The following is a 17,017-nucleotide window of genomic DNA, read 5'->3' on the forward strand; positions in this document are numbered from 1 at the left end:
ATTTTACCGCTCACAGACATTTTCTGTTTCCGTTTCAGCTATAGAAAAGCAAAAACAATGGATAATGAGTATAATAAAAATTGATAAACAACTATCTGGATACACAGAAATAGACGAAAGTATATTTTGTACACGCAATCCTAGAAAATAAAAAAACATTATGTACAGTCTGAAAAATCTCTTATTATAAAAGCGATATATGAAAGCGTAAGAGCAGTATATACGAGCATGTTTATATTTTTATGTGTGTATGCTTTAAACACGTTCACTAGATCATAGAAATCTGATTGTCGTTATTGTTTTTTTTTCTTTTCTAACTTTACTCCGTTACTTCTGTGATTCATAGTTATATTTCTGTTTTAATTAAATCCTCCTTTAAAATAGAGCATGTTTCTCTTTAATTAACTTTATTGTCATATGATGATGTCATTATAACTATGATAATTATTAGTAGTATTATCGGTAGTAGTAATCATGGTAATGGTATTATTACTCATATTCTCAAATTACCGAGATTATATTCTACAATATGAATCATAGGTGATAAAAGATATCATTGAGAAAACTAAACAAGGATTCAATGAGTTAGATTATATTTTCAATAATTGAATAAAGAATTAGTTGAAATTTAAATATCTTCCAATGATTGACTATATAAGTGTAAAAAAGCAAACATATCTCACATTCTTATCTGGATCATATTGCACTTGATATTATTGTGCCTAAAATTTTAGTGGTAAACATTATCAAAGATCGGAAGCACGAACGATCATTTTGATTAGACAAGCTTGAGAGAAAAATCGAAAATTAAGATAAGATATTCTGATTGGATATTTCTATAACGAGCCAAGATGACAACGAATATTCATTACATGTACAAAAATATTATACTATTCGTTTAAAAATAGTAAAGTAAGTGTCTGGATAGGTTGCTATTAGATGTTCTCAACACATATGTAAATCATTGATCAATAAATAAGATCACCCTAAAACCATTGTCCTTGCTTTTAATTAAGGATAGTGATTATTTCAATAATAAGATTTAATAGTTTAAATTAGAAACGACTTTTTAATTCAAACTGATAATGAAACAATCATTATTAAGAGGATCAGTGCTTACTCTCACCGACTTATCTTTTTGGCAGTATTTCATTTTTACTTTAAAACTTTTCTTTCAATAGTTTACTTTAAAGTTAACATTATTGACATTCATAAATTCTTAGATATTTAATGTCCACAGTAGGACTTTCTACATTTCTATCACCTTGAAATACAAGATGGCCATTTTTTAAAAGTAAAAGTTTGCTTTTATCACCAATATTATCAGAAAATCAAACTAATAAACTGAAAATAATTTTAAATGTTGATAGTTTGAAATTTTAAAAAAACCGAGAAAATAACTGAAATGTAATTGTTTACTGGCTTTCTTTTTATCTCTTACAGATATTGGATGAAAATGATAATCTACCAGTGTTTGAAAAATCTGAATTTCATATTGAAGTGAATGAAAACAAAGCTGGTATACCATTACTTAATATTCATGTAAATGATTCTGATATTGATTCGAATGCACGACTTAATTATTATTTACGTACAGTGAATGGAATGAATCAAGTTAGTCCAGAATATTTACGTAATCATATACAGTTATTACCATCTGTGGAAGGTGTTAGTCTAAGAATTAGCCAACCGTTAGATTACGAAATACAGTCTCATTTCATTTTTGAAGTAGTATGTGTAGATCAAGGTCATCCACCTTTGTCAGCATCCGCTCAAATTAAAATTACTGTTTTAAATATGAATGATAATGCGCCAATAATAAAATTTTATCATCAAGGACAACCATTAGATTCGAATTATGCCCAGATAAGTATCTATGAAAATGAATTTAGCAATTATTCAAAAGAAAATCAAATCTTATGTCATGTACATGTAACAGATTTAGATAATGATTTAAATAGTATTCAATGCTCATTAGAAGGGAATGAAAGTAAACAATTTGAGTTAAAAGAAGTTAGCACTAACAGACTTGTACAAAAAAGAAAAATTTTTGACTTGACAACAGTTATGTTATTAGACAGAGAAGTTGTACCACAGCATACACTTATAGTTAAATGTCAGGATGGTATGACAGAATCTAGTTTAGTTGGACGTAATCAGTTACATATCATTGTGAAAGATCGTAATGACAATGCACCAAAATTTACTCAAGAACATTATATAGGTCACGTGAAAGAAAACACTGCAAACACAGTTGTCTCACTGATAAATTCGAACACTGAAACAATGGCCAACTCATATCGAAATGTGATACATGCTACTGACTTGGACATAGGTTCTAATGCACAAATAGCTTACTCACTGAAGTCGTTGTACCTCCCTGACCATATCAAATTTGTACAAAATCATACAAAGGAACATGAACAAAGTTTATTATTATTCATTAAAAATCAAACACAAAGCATTACTATTTCAAATGACCGCGATTTATTGCAGAATTCTACTGGAGACATTGTGGAACATCAGACGAAACGCTCATTATCTTATGATACACAAAAAGATGTGGAAAATTTTTACATAGATCCAATTAGTGGTCAGTTAAGAACACGCATGGAACTGGACTGTGAACAACAAAACGTGTATTATTTTGCTGTGATTGCAATTGATCAAGCGGTACCACCTGAGAAAAGACATTCCACCACGGCGCTTGTAACCGTCATAGTAAGTTCAGTGACAAATCATTTAACGTTTTTTTACTGACGTACGATAGTATAAATGTATTTTAATTAACTTATATATGTAGTCCAAACATCTGAAACTACTGTTTTTGTTGTGGTTTATATGACATTCTAGTTTGCTAAAGAGTTGGATAATTGCTGATGCTATTATCGTAATACGATACGTGTAACTAAAATTTATTCTACCAGATATCTATCTATATTACATAACGTACATAATTGAAGATGATCCCAAAGTTTGTTCACCAGAGACGTGTTTTCATCTGGCTTGCAGACTTATCGGAGATTTCTTATTCTAATCCTAGGATGTACGCTACCAAGAAGTTCCGAATTATTTATATCGGTAATCCATCAACTTAATTGAGAGAGAGTTATTTGAATTTCAGCAATATTTCTTCCTGTTGATCTCATTACCATGTTTATGTGTATCCAAATATACAAACAAACCGAACTCGCTTTTCACTATGTATAGTTATGATTGTGTAACTCAGATTTAAGTTGTTTGTGAAGTAGCATCTTTTTGCTAAAACACTGACTAACCATTGAATAGTGATCAAATATCATATCTGCTTAGTGCTCAGTGGTAGCTGAATTCTTTTGATCACGTTGTAATGTAACTCTTAGGCTAACTGATCAAAAATCATGAGCAACTTTTTCAAAATTAGGTGGTCAAAGGCCTTCCACAGAAAACCTGACGCTGAGTTACTTAGAATATAGGTGACATTACAGCTTCATTTACAGAATCCATTCACCACAAAAGACCAAGCAAACAGGACAGTGGTTACCATCTAGTAATTAATCGACGTAAATATTCAGGAGATCGGGACTATCAGGATAGCTCAATGGTAACGTTACAGACTGGGAGTCAGGGTGACGAGGTTTCCAATGCCATCCGAAGATATATTTCCCTTGATAATGGCTAAGCGCTGACAAACATAACGAAATCTTGGTTTCGGGTTTCCTTTACAACGTTTGGTATACGGTAAGAATCTAAAGATTATGTTAAGACGCAAATATATAAACCATAAAGTTTGAGTATTTGTTTTAAAGTGGAAATAAACTGAAAGCCACAATAAATTCAAAAGTTGGAACATTAGCAGTGAATAATAGATTACTGTGATTATAAGAACGCATTACAATCGAATTGATTTTTTATAAATAGTGAAAACACAATAATAAGAATAATCTTGAGAAAAACTGAAATCTGACAAAGTTTAATGCATCCGAACATTGAATCAAAAGTCGTATATAATACACATATATATCAGAATGGGGGTTTGTGGTGATTGTGGTAATTTAATAGTTGAATTCATGTGCCGATTGGAGCTAGACCATCATGGAAAACCTGGAAGCACTGGATGGTTGTTTCGTTTTGTGGCAGACTCGAACTCAGGGCATTCGGTCTCGCGGGAGAACGCTTAATACCTCGACCACTGAGCCGGCATCCACCGGTGTTGATGTCTAACTTCAACCAATCCGTGGAATTGTGCCACCGTCCACCATTGTCCTCAGTGAGTCACTGCCTTACAAAAGACACAGTTGAACTTCACTGATCACGGCCTCTCTCTAGAACTCCAGGAAATCCATTTTAAAGTCAGTCACTAGTGAGTACATGATTATTATTATTATTATTATCAGAATGAAGGTTTGTGGAGATTGTAGTTGTGGTCTAGAGGTTAACCGTTCTCCCGCGAAACCGAATGTTCTGGGTTCGAATCTCTCACGAAGGATCGTGGGTGAGCACTGCTTAGGAGTCCTACACTCAGACGAAACGAACGTCCAGTGCCTTCAGGTTTTCCATGGTGATCTGGTTTTAGTTAGCTCACGAATTCAACTATATATTTAAATTTAGGATATAGGTAGAAGCATGGATAGTATGTTATCACTTGTAGCAATCATTTTTAATGATAATTACTGGTTAAAATGATACGAAATAAAAGTTTTGATGTTTAATAATGAATAAATATTTTGAATACATCAAAAGAAATAACAAAATTTCAAATTTTTCTCAAAAACTGGATTTTTGCACAAATACCTAAGCATGCATGGACACTCATGTGGTGTTAAAAAGATTTAATGAGCTCATCACTATTTTCCTTAGAATATTTGTGTTAACTCGAAAATAGGTTTTGCATGACTAATTTTGGGTACGTGATGAAATAAAAATATTCTTTTGAAGAAAATAATTTTTAAAAAAAGTCCTATATGGTGTTTATTGAACTAGAAACAAAAAAACAATAGATGAAAAGGTTTCTGGTGTCTTTGAGACAAATCAGTGAAATTGAAAAGATTCCATAACAGTATATAAAAAAGAAGAGTTCTATAGAACGTTGATAAAATAGTAGAAATTTTCCGTTTCTAATCCTTTTTAGTGATCTGACTATTAATAATAATGTCCAGAATAAAGTTAGAAACATTTTCTTATTTTTAAGTAATCTTAGTAATGACCAGAATGTATTTTCAAAGCGACATATATATGAATGAAAAAGAAAGAACCTCTAATTAACCACCGTCCAACATTTCGTACCAACATCATTGATTTTAGTAATTTTATCTTTCTGAACCTAAGTTAGTTATTATAGTTATATAATATACCCTTGTGAGCCAGGGTAAGTTTACATTGGTTTACAGGTGAACCAGACACCATCCGGACTTTCACGTAAAAACCCAAGCAGTACAGCTCAACCCCGTTTAGCAGGAGAACCAGACACCGTAAAGGCTTTAACGCTACAATCTGAATAGTACAGCTCAATCCTGTGATGAAACCATACAGGTACCAAGCACCCTGGTGGACCATTTGCATCATTCATATACACATTCACATCACATGTATAGTTATTCCGATCAATGATCGCGTGAATCAATTATGCACAGAATGAACAGGCCAAAGTTGACCTATTCCGCTTACACGACAGTCAAACTCGTTAATGTTAGCAATGGCGGCATGCCTTACAATGTCCCAATGACAATGGCCCTCGGGAACACTGAAAAGCAACCACCAGTATGAATGAAATCGGTTAACCAGCAAACCAATTTTTTGCATGAACAGTCAGCAAAACTTGCCAAAGCAATGCCGAACCGTCCACAATAACAATGGCGAACCTCCAGCCTCATATGAGACCTTCAGCTCTATATATAATCAATCTTTTATCCCGTTTTGCTTCTAGTTTATGTTAGTGATACACTTTTTTTAACTGAATTACATGATGTCACCGTTGTCGTCTGCTTCAAAATTTCGTTTTTCAATCTGTACAGAAATTATGAAAGCCATTTTTATGTTGGTGAGTAGTTATGATAACTTTTTGACGAGCTTGTAATAGATCAGTGATAAACCTTTATTATTATGAAAAAATATAATTTAAGATTTGTACAGCAGTGCCACATCTAACCGACTAAAATGTGAGCAGATTCTAAGGGTGAACAAACGATAATACACAAGAAAGTGATTTCAACCTATTTATCAAATAACGTTTTCTTTCATTTGTAATATGAAACCAACTATTTAATTTAAAATATAATTATTATTTTCAGAATTTACAAACTACGGTTTTCGTGAATTTTATTTTATCCTACAGGTTGATGACGAAAATGACAATCCACCAGTTTTAGAACAACATCATTATATTTTCGATATCTCAGAAGGTTTACCACGTCATTCATTGATCGGTCAAATTAAATCGACTGATGCAGATCGCGATAAAGAAAATCGATATATTACTTATGAACTTCGCGATGTAGTCAACATAAATGCATCAAATTTCATTTATGTGGAACAGTAGGTTATTTAGTTATATATGTATCATTTGTTGTGATGGTAGTTTGTTCATAATTTTAATAATAAAACTGACTAATCTAATAATATACAAAGTCAAAGTAACAATAGACGACAAGTATTCACTAGTCAATATAAAAACAGTTAGTCAATATTTAATTGTTTTACGTATACAAAATCATATCGTTAATCTGAACTCAAAAAGGCTTCATACCTCATCAACAACATTTTTACCAAATTTTAGCCTATAAATAGCAAGTGAATGTTCATTCGACCTTTGTATATGTAAGTACTAATCAAACTAGAATAGCTAATTTTTATTAGGCTTTTTCCCAAAAGTCTATAGAATTAGCTATAAAATCCAATGAGATCCATTTTCTTATAAATGCATCACATACGCTTTGAGATCAAGATTTATGCGTGGATTGAGTTTCATATTTTTAATATTTTACTTTAGATACTGGATAAAAATGACTCGAAACCAAATTCTTCATTCTAGGCCGTTCTACAGAGATTTAAATTCAATTGAAATGCAATTGAAATAACAATTCGCAAAAAAATGAACTTCTTAAAGAATCTTGTTCTTGTACAACTCATAGAGAAAAAATTATCATGTTATATTTCCTATGAAATAGCACTGACGTTTTAAGTACTTATGGGTCATGAAAACTAAAGTTTTGAGGAAACATGACGAAAATTAGGAATTCCGTTCAACTAATGGTTGTAACTTGTTCATTTAGGTCGACAGTTAACCACATCGAACTTATTCAACGATACAAAGTTAAATTCGTCAAGGTCACTCAATTTATACTTCGTTTTCATCAAGCAGTTAAATGTGTTGAAGTATCCTTGAAAACTATGGAGTACTGGATAATGGTTTTGTTTCATTATTATTTTTTTCATCCATGAATATCAAACATGGTTGAACAGTTTCTTGTGATCGTTTCACAATGATTGTTCAATAACTACTTAGCTGCAAAAAAAATCTTTCCATTTTCTAATTTAGAAATACTGGGATTATTTATTCAAGGAAAATCCTCGATCGTGAAGAAATACAACAAATACCACTTATAATTATTGCTCGTAATGAAAAACCAAAATCCAAATTTTCTTCCATTCATTTAAATAGAACCATATTCTATGATGAAGCTAGTGTTACAATCAATATAATTGATCAGAATGACAATGCACCTATTATGTTACACCATGGGGAAATACTAAAGTATAATGGAGGAGCAGAAGGAGGATTACATATTCAAACAAAACTACTTCAACAGCTTTCAGTGGTTGATTTAAAATATAACATAAATGTTAAAGATCCGTTCAATTCATGCATTGAATTTCCATATTATTTTGCCGACGCTGATGAGAAAGAGAACGCACAGATAGATGTAACACTTGAAACCAACCCGTACTTTGAATTTAGATTGGATCATACAATAATATGTAAGATAAGTAAAGAAGATCCTCCTTTAGGTCAGTATACTGTACATGTCGTCGCACGTGACCGTCCTACTGATCCAACAAAGTCGTTAAAAAGACGTTATGCTGTTCGCATTCACATTGTCAACGAACAAGTTTCTACGATTGAATCCCAAAGAAATTCGCTGAAGAACATAGATTTTGATTCACCACCCGTTTCTAGAGATACGCATTCAACTAAATGGATTCAACCAGTACGTTTAAATGGAAAAGATAAGAAGGACTTAGACTTCGAAAAGCGGTATCCTAAAATTGTTTCCAGCACTAATAATGCTTATCAATCATATCAGTCAACTAATATACTAGATGAGTCTCAACAGCGGTACGGTTTAAGTACAATAGCTATTGTGGCAGCACTGATATCTGTGGCTGGACTGCTTTGCCTCTTGTTAATTGGTGTTGTGATTGCTATGAAACGAATAGTACCCAGGACGCATAATGAAATCCCGAGTAAGTGGTCTACTTGAAATATACGACAAGTATTAATTCCACTTAATGTAAATGATGAAATATTTCTATTTGATTCTTTGTTGTCAACTTAAAATTTTAAACAGATTAAATTCAGTCTAGAAATCTGATTGAGAATTCTTTCTGAGAAGTGCTTAAAAAACAAAACATTTACTTATCCATTATCTGCTGTTGTTTAACATCATTTTATTGTTAATGGAAATAAGTTTTAGAATGTTTTGCATACTGTAGGTATCAATGTCAAGGTTGGACTTGATAGTTTCAAATGAACTGGGCACTGAGTAAAAAGTTAGCAATGGATATATTTTTATTTATAGAAATTTTCTACTCATTCGGATATTATCATTATGTAGATTTGTAGAGGTTGTAGTATATTCGCAGTTGATTTCACGAGTCGATCTAAGCTAGATCATATATCGATTGAAGTTAGACATAAACACCGTGGGACGCCGGCTTAGTCGTCCGAAGGTTCGCGGTTCTAGTCTCGCATGAGGGGTTGTGTATGTGCACTGCTGAGGAGTCCCATACTATGACGAAACGGTCGTCCAGTGCTTTCAGATTTTCACTGAGATATAGCGAAAACAGTTTTATATTTTTAACGTTTCGGTTTAATTACAATTTTGAAATGTTCATTTGATTTTTTCTGTTTATAATGGCTAATTATTTTTTCATATCTATTGCGTTTAAGAACAAGCCTATATTAAGAATGAATGTACATATATATTTCAAGCCATTTTATTCTGTTAACCTCGTTTTTACTCACTTCGACGTGACATAAAAAAAGAAACAGAAACTATTCTCCTTAATTTAAAACGGTCTAATAGATAAGCAGTAGCTATGTATATAACTTTGCTAAAGAACGTAGATGAGTGAACTGAACCCTATTACAGTCGTTAATTTAAATTCATGAATATTAAGTGTAATTAATACACACCTTATAACTTCATCTGTCATTTCTAAAGTACGGAAATAATGAGCCGTAAATTAATAAATTTTGAAAACGATTAATTACACAGACTAGACAGATAAGTTTACACAATATAAAAACAATTATGGTTTTAATTTATAACTGAAATCTGCCCCCTCACTAATGAACAGTTTTCCTCAATTGCCTCTATTAAATTTAACTTACCAGTCCCCCGGTAGTATTATTATTTTTAGAAATTGTAAAATCGCTTATTATTGCTAGTCAATGGCTATAAAAGCTAATATTTTGTACAATGATAACCTTTTCAGTAACAGTAAACTCTAGCCATCATGGTGTCACTAGTTCAGGCCTACGTTTGAACGTAGTTACAGTCAGAGATAATTTGTTCATCAGCATGTTATATCTTTATAAATTCGGACAAAAAAATGCGTTCACCTAGACATATTGAGCATATATTGTGATAACATTTGTAATATTTATAGTCATAGACTACAAATTTATCAATAGAGTAAATGATACTATAACCACCCTAATGACAACCTCATACTTCGTTGCCTAAAAAAATAAAATCTGACTTAAATAAAAGTCAATCTCTGTTTTTATTTCATTTCAATGATGACTAGTCTTTGTCAAGTTTTATCTAGGCTTACCGATTGAAACATTATTAATATTTATGAACTAGGTATGATTAAGTACGGAAGTTAACATTTTGTAATTGATCACAAATGAGAGGAAAATATTTCAGAACGAATTACAAAGGGTACAAACTTCTTGACCAGTGAAGTTTATAACTCAAAAGAATCAACTCAATAACATTGAGTTTTATTTAGCTGGATGATTCTCATCTAAAGTCTTCATGTTCGCTCCAGAAAGTATCTTCGGATGATGTTGTTTAGAAATACTATGAAAGTTGCGAAAACCATCTGGTTCAGAGCATACAATAGTAGTAGGTAGTATTACTTTTTATATTCGGCTAAACACTTCACTACGTTTTGTAATTTTGTGTTTAATAATACATAACACAATAGAATTAAAATAAATCGATAAGTGTTCCTTGTAAAAATGGTTTCTTTGAAATTATTTCAATGCGAATATATCTGATAGAAATTGAATTTTGAAACACTTTCAAGACCAAAGAAAACATATGAGGACACATAATATTAATTTATTATATTCTGTAGTTTCTCTCCTGTTAACTGTTACCTTATTCCTACCAAAATATTACAGTGATTATAAGTACTGAATTAATAGATTTGTATATGAGTTAGCATATGTGAGGTTATTTAAATACGAAACTGACAAACCTAGAGGTGACGAACCAGTAATTCTATGTATTCCGAAAACTAAGAAGATGAATTGCATAATTGTGGAACAATCAAATGAATGGAATTCATCACTCTACATCAACTTCATTGACTCCGAAAAAGCATTTGATAGCGTGGACAGGACAACACTATGGAAGGTTCTTCGAAACTACAGCGTGCCTCAGAAGATATTCAATATCATACAGAATTCCTGTGGTGGGTTAAACTGCAAAATCATGCATAGAGGACAATTGACAGACTCGTTCGAGGTAAAGACCGTTGTCAGGCAAGGTTGCTTACTCTCACCCATCCTCTTTCTCCTGGTGATCGACTGGATCATGAAAACGTCAATATCTGAAGGGAAGCACGGGATACAATGGACAACTAGGATGCCGTTGGACGATCTAGACTTCGCAGATGATCTGACTCTTTTGTCTCACACGTAACAACAAATGCAGGAGAAGACGATCAGTGTAGCAGCAGCCTCAGCAGTGGTAGGTCTCAACATAAACAAAGGGTAAAGCGAGATTCTGAGATACAACACAGCATGCAACAATCCAATCACACTTGACAGAGAAGATTTAGAAGATGTAAAAGCCTTCACATATTTGGGCAGCATCATTGATGAACAGGGTGAATCTGATGCAGATGTGAAAGCGCGGATCGGTAAACCAACAGCAGCATATTTACAATTGAAGAACATCTGGAACTCAAAACAACTGTCAACCAACACCAAGGTCAGGATTTTCAATACAAATGTCAAGACAGTTCTACTGTATGGGGCGGAAACCTGAAGAACTACGAAAGCAATCTTCCAGAAGATACAGGTGTTTATTAACAGTTGTCTACGCAAAATACTTCGGGTCTGTTGGCCGGACACTATCAGCAACGACCAACTGTGGGAGAGAACAAGTCAAGTCCCAGCAGCGGAAGAAATCAAGAAGAAGCGCTGGAAGTGGATGGGACACACATTGAGGAAAGCACCCAACTGAGTCACAAGGCAAGCCCTCACATGGAATCTTGAAGGCCAGAGGTAAAGGAGAAGAGCAAAGAACACAATACGTCGAGATATGGAGATAGACATGAGAAAAATGAACAAGAATTGGATGGAATTAGAAAAGAAGGTCTAGGACAGAGTGGGTTGGAGAATGCTGGTCGGCAGCCTATGCTCCATTAGGAGTAACAAGCGAAAGTAAGTAAATGATCATCACTGCAATATTTCCATAGAAATACAGTTATAATTAGCTAAAAGACAAACCATTGAACTATTTCGCCTCAGTTTGTCTATATATTTAAATTCATATAAAGACTTAACTTAATTTCAATATTGTATTCATTCATAGTTATGTTCATTCATTTTAATTAAAAGAAAGAAAAAGAACAACAATATGTTTCATTGAAACATTCATGTCTTGAAATTATTTCATTCATATTATAATCTATTTGATAATGGATACATGTGCTTTTTCAAATCATTTATAAGTATAACAATTGGTAAATGTTTATTTATTATGTCTGCATACTTATTCGCATTCATATCATACATTATCATTCATTATTCTATATTTCCTATAATGATTGTTACGGAAATGTAATCATTTTATATTTCTATAAGTAATCCTATGAAATAATGAATGACAGTAGAAATTAATCTAATTAATATCTGGTCGGTTAGAACAGAAATTTTTATTTTTATCAGTCAATATTTAATTTTTGTTACCATGTTAATTTTATGTTCTGATTTAAATCTTGAGTAAAGTAGAAAAAAAATTTTTTTCAATGTTGCTTTGTAATTTTCTTTTTTTAAAAAAAAACAACAAACAAAACTTTTCGCTCTATTCTATTCAATGTGTTTTATATGTATAAATGTAGACAGAATACTTTTTATCTAATCAAATGTTAACATTATTAGATTATTAATAAATAACTATTACGTTGTATGTCATTATTGAATCAGATATCAAACAAAGAAGATGTAAGTGGTAATGTTGAAAAATAATTATATAGTACTGAAATTATGTAATGGACTAAATTGGTGATGTTTAATTTGCATAGTCTAAGATTATAGTTGAAATCAATACTCAATAATCTATTTAGGTAGACTGAAATCAATCAACTTGTTTGAATATTGGAATAAGAAAGAAATCAAAACAGATACTGTATTGGGATTGGGAATCAAACAGTTAGAAAAGTTTCGTTATTAATGATAACAACAGTTTTATGTTTATAATGACTCTATATGACTAATAAAATTGGTCATCACTTAGTTTTTAATAAGCTTTGTTTTGGCTTCCTATATTGATTCTAATTCTAGTTAAATATTTATGTTAATGTTATGTACAATCATTGGATAATTGTTGTGACTTGTACTGACACAGAAATGAAACTAAGCTTAATTGAGTTCAGCTTCAATTGACTCATGATCTCAACTATTGAAATTACTACAATCTCCATAAAACCCCTTACTTACTTTCGCTTGTTACTCCTAATGGAGCATAGGCTGCCGACCAGCATTCTCCAACCCACTCTGTCCTAGACCTTCTTTTCTAATTCCATCCAATTCTTGTTCATTTTTCTCATGTCTATCTCCATTTCCCCACGTAATGTGTTCTTTGGTCTTCCCCGTCACTTTTGGCCTTCAAGATTCCATGTGAGGGTTTGTCTTGTGACTCAGTTGGGTGCTTTCCTCAATGTGTGTCCTATCCACTTCCAGCGCTTCTTCTTGATTTCTTCCGCTGCTGGGACTTGATTTGTTCTCTCCTACAGTAGGTTGTTGCTGATAGTGTCCGTCCAACGGATCCATAAAACCCCTTCTATTAATAATTGAGTTCGTTTGGTTTTTTAATGATTACTCGATTATTTTCTTTAAAATTCTTAAATTCTTTATAGTGCATAAAATGTACTTGTATCAACAATAAAAATAATACTCATATGATTTTAAAAAAAATTAATTTTCAGTACCTTTACAAAAGAACAATGATAGAGAAACAGATCGTTCTGGAATATCTGTATGGAATATGACATCTTATCCTAGTACTGAATACACATTAGACATGGAATCAGGAAAAATTATAGAGGTAAGCTCTTTCTTAAAACGCTACACAAAAATATATGTCAATAATATGATTATCCAGTTACTATTTTGAATTTTATCAATCTACTTGTATCTCTGTAGGCAAAATAAATTTGACAATTCGTTTTAAGTGAATGAATTCAAGCTTTAAATATTGCGGTTGGTTATCTTGTAAATTTGACATTTACATACTCAACAAACAAACAAACAAAAAAAGAGTTAAATATAATTTCTGTTTACTAAGACTCACATTCTATTCAATCTGTTATGATGATATGCTCTATTTGTTAGCGTAAGTTTGTTATGATATATACTAAATCAAATCAGAATCTACATAATTTTTGGACATGAAAATGTATGTATTTGGTAAAATAAAAATTAAAACCTATTGAATTTTGTTGTAATGAGACTTTATTTTATTAAACTAGAATATTTTAAACTTACCATTTCATTTCATTGTTGCAAAGATTTCAGTGATATAACGTCAAAATTTAATTAGCTGAAATCAGCTTGTAGGATGAATGATTACTTATTTAAGATTACCATGTGTTCAATACTTGAATTGACTTTTTGTTAAGAGTTTTACAAGTGATTTGAATTTCCATGGAACATCAAAATAATTAATTTAAAATAACTAACGATATATATATCTACATCCATTTGTGATGCACTACGTTCTGTTTCACCATATAAGCTTTATTTCAAATTCTTTTACAATAAAGAGAGCAAGAACAAAGATTGGTGCAGAATAATACGAATTCATTTTATTTCGTTAGGTTCACATCAGCTGCTTACAATCTAAAATATTTAAAATTCAACATTATTACAGATATTGACATATTTATACATAAGAGAGTGATTAAGGAGGAATAAATGTATCATGGTGTAGCGAAGATTCCGATAGAGTTAATGAGGTCATAGAATTTTGTCTCGAATAAATAAAGTTTGAGAGGGAAAGTTCCGGAACATTGAAATAGTTGGAATAATGACGCAATAAATTAACAAATAGATGTAAATGAATAACAAGGGGGATTGTTACCAGAGTAAAGAAAGATTTATTACTGTCTTTTTGTATACATAGGTCTGGTTTTAAACGTTTGATTGCTAATGCTTCAGCAAATTTCGAAAGGTTGGAGCTTGATTGTTTATTAATCAACTTGAAGGACTTCAGTGTATCGACTTCGTGTCCTGTGTCAAGGAGATGTCTTGCGATGGCACTGTTGAATGCTTTCAATTTATTTGATGTTCTTTGAATCGGACATAGGCTCTCCATTCTGTACTACCAATGTAACTGCTTTGGCAGATACATGTGAATTTATATACCCTGGTAGACTAGGGGTCATGATATATCATTATTTATATCTTTAAATGTAAGAATGAAATCTCCAAATCAGCTTGATGTATAGATATCAACAGAAGACGAGCAATGTATCTCGAAAATTCCGTTGATTATTTTTGAATCTTTTCACAATTATAAAAGTTATTAATTGTTTGGATTATACAATATATTTTTACAATTAATTCGCATTTATTCTTATAAAATTGAAGCATCATTTAGGACGTCAAACTGGTAAATATCTAAATCCTGGTTCTAATAAGTCATTTGGAGGTGATTCTGCGAATCACTTATGTCATCCAGCTTATCCTTCTACAACTCATCCATTAAATAATTCGGCTCAAAGATTTTCACCAGTTAGTATAAGTTCTTTATATGGTTCTGTAAAGTATAATACACAACCTTTCAAGATTCCAACAACATTTAAACCTACAACAAGACAAATTTCCAAAGACGTTTCAGTATGTGATGGATCTCAGACAGGATTAACTACAAAACACAATTCCACACTGTCAAAATCATGTGACGAATTGAGAATAGTTACAGGACCTATGAATAATTTATCCCTTCAGAATCAAACTACTCCATCTTATGAAGAACAGATAGCGTTGAATACTGATCATTTGTATGCCATGAAATGTCAAACAATCAAATCTAAATATCAAGAGTTAAATAATAAACAAAACATTAACATAATCTCAGGTGAATATAATAACCAATTAAATGATAAAAATGAACAAAGAATATGGCTTTTGTCTAATAATAGAAATGATAATAAAACTAATAAACCTGGTATATTGTTATCACCTGATGATATTTCAGATTATCAAATATTAGAACAAATGAAATATCCTTCAATATTACGTAAATCGGAATGCTATGAAATAATGCCCAATTCCTCTAAGAATAATGATACTAATTCTAATAATTTATTTCATGAACAACAGGATAATTCACAAATTACCAAACAAATTACGGGATATAATCAACAGTCTACAGCTTTATTATCAGCTCGTTCTCTAAAATGTTTAAACGTACAAAAATCATTTGTTTAACTGTTTATATTACATACAAAGTAATATTTGTGGTTGGATGAAAGAGTAGCACCTTATCATCTGATTAACTATGTTAATTAAAATGAAAAAAAAAACTTTTTGAGTATTTTATTTATATATCCATCCATCCATATACACATACACACATACATACATACATACATAAATACATGTACTTATTTGATTATTTTGTTTCCATGATGAAATATGGTTCCCTTTTTTGTTACAAGACTAATGAAACAGTACTATGAATGTAGATAATATTATTTGTAAAATTTATTTAAACAGAAAATCTAAATAAAATAATATTGACCAATAAAAGTTTGTTACAAAAATGTTAATTATTATCAGTTGCGAAAATACGTAACATAAACAAGGAAATAGATTTTTAAAAAATAAGTAATTTAAGTAGTAATAGTTAAGTATGTTGAATAATGAGCGGTTTGTTACTGTTTATTTATCAATCATTATTTATATTGAATTATATTCGTCATAGAACACTAATGAATTCTGTTATTCTCATTAATACATTTCATATAGTTAATTATTATAAATAAAGATTAACTTATTAGAATAACAATAGACATAATAAAGATTGTATCCATAACAAATTGATACTTGACTCATTTGAGTCATGTTAATAATTATCCTATTAGATTTTAATAGTAAATAAATCTAGAAATTTACAAAGATATTCACAAATAAGAAAACTATAAATTCACTTGGTATTGTATACTAGAAACTACTCATTGATGTTTAGGAATGCAATGGATCAGTTTCTTATTGGCATATGTGCATTCTGTGTGATTTGCCTCGATATTGCCTTAATTCACAAGCATTATAAGCAAGGATGGATAGTGG

At 31.3% G+C, this 17,017-nt stretch overlaps 1 protein-coding gene across 1 annotated transcript in view; it reads left to right on the forward strand.

The window, feature by feature from the left end:
• Window positions 1–16,413, forward strand: part of FAT4_5 (Protocadherin Fat 4) — a gene marked incomplete at its 5' end in the record, with an annotated part of 30,815 nt that extends 14,402 nt beyond the window's left edge. Inside the window, 5 exons of the mRNA XM_012936873.2 lie at window positions 1,444–2,721; window positions 6,314–6,513; window positions 7,517–8,442; window positions 13,651–13,769; window positions 15,314–16,413. Coding sequence (XP_012792327.1) covers window positions 1,444–2,721; window positions 6,314–6,513; window positions 7,517–8,442; window positions 13,651–13,769; window positions 15,314–16,156 — 3,366 coding nt within the window. The 3' untranslated portion in view covers window positions 16,157–16,413. The remainder of the gene's footprint in view (window positions 1–1,443; window positions 2,722–6,313; window positions 6,514–7,516; window positions 8,443–13,650; window positions 13,770–15,313) is intronic.
• Window positions 16,414–17,017: the final 604 nt, after the last annotated feature.

Source organism: Schistosoma haematobium, chromosome 4 (genome assembly GCF_000699445.3).
Source record: "Schistosoma haematobium chromosome 4, whole genome shotgun sequence".
NCBI lineage: Eukaryota > Metazoa > Platyhelminthes > Trematoda > Strigeidida > Schistosomatidae > Schistosoma > Schistosoma haematobium.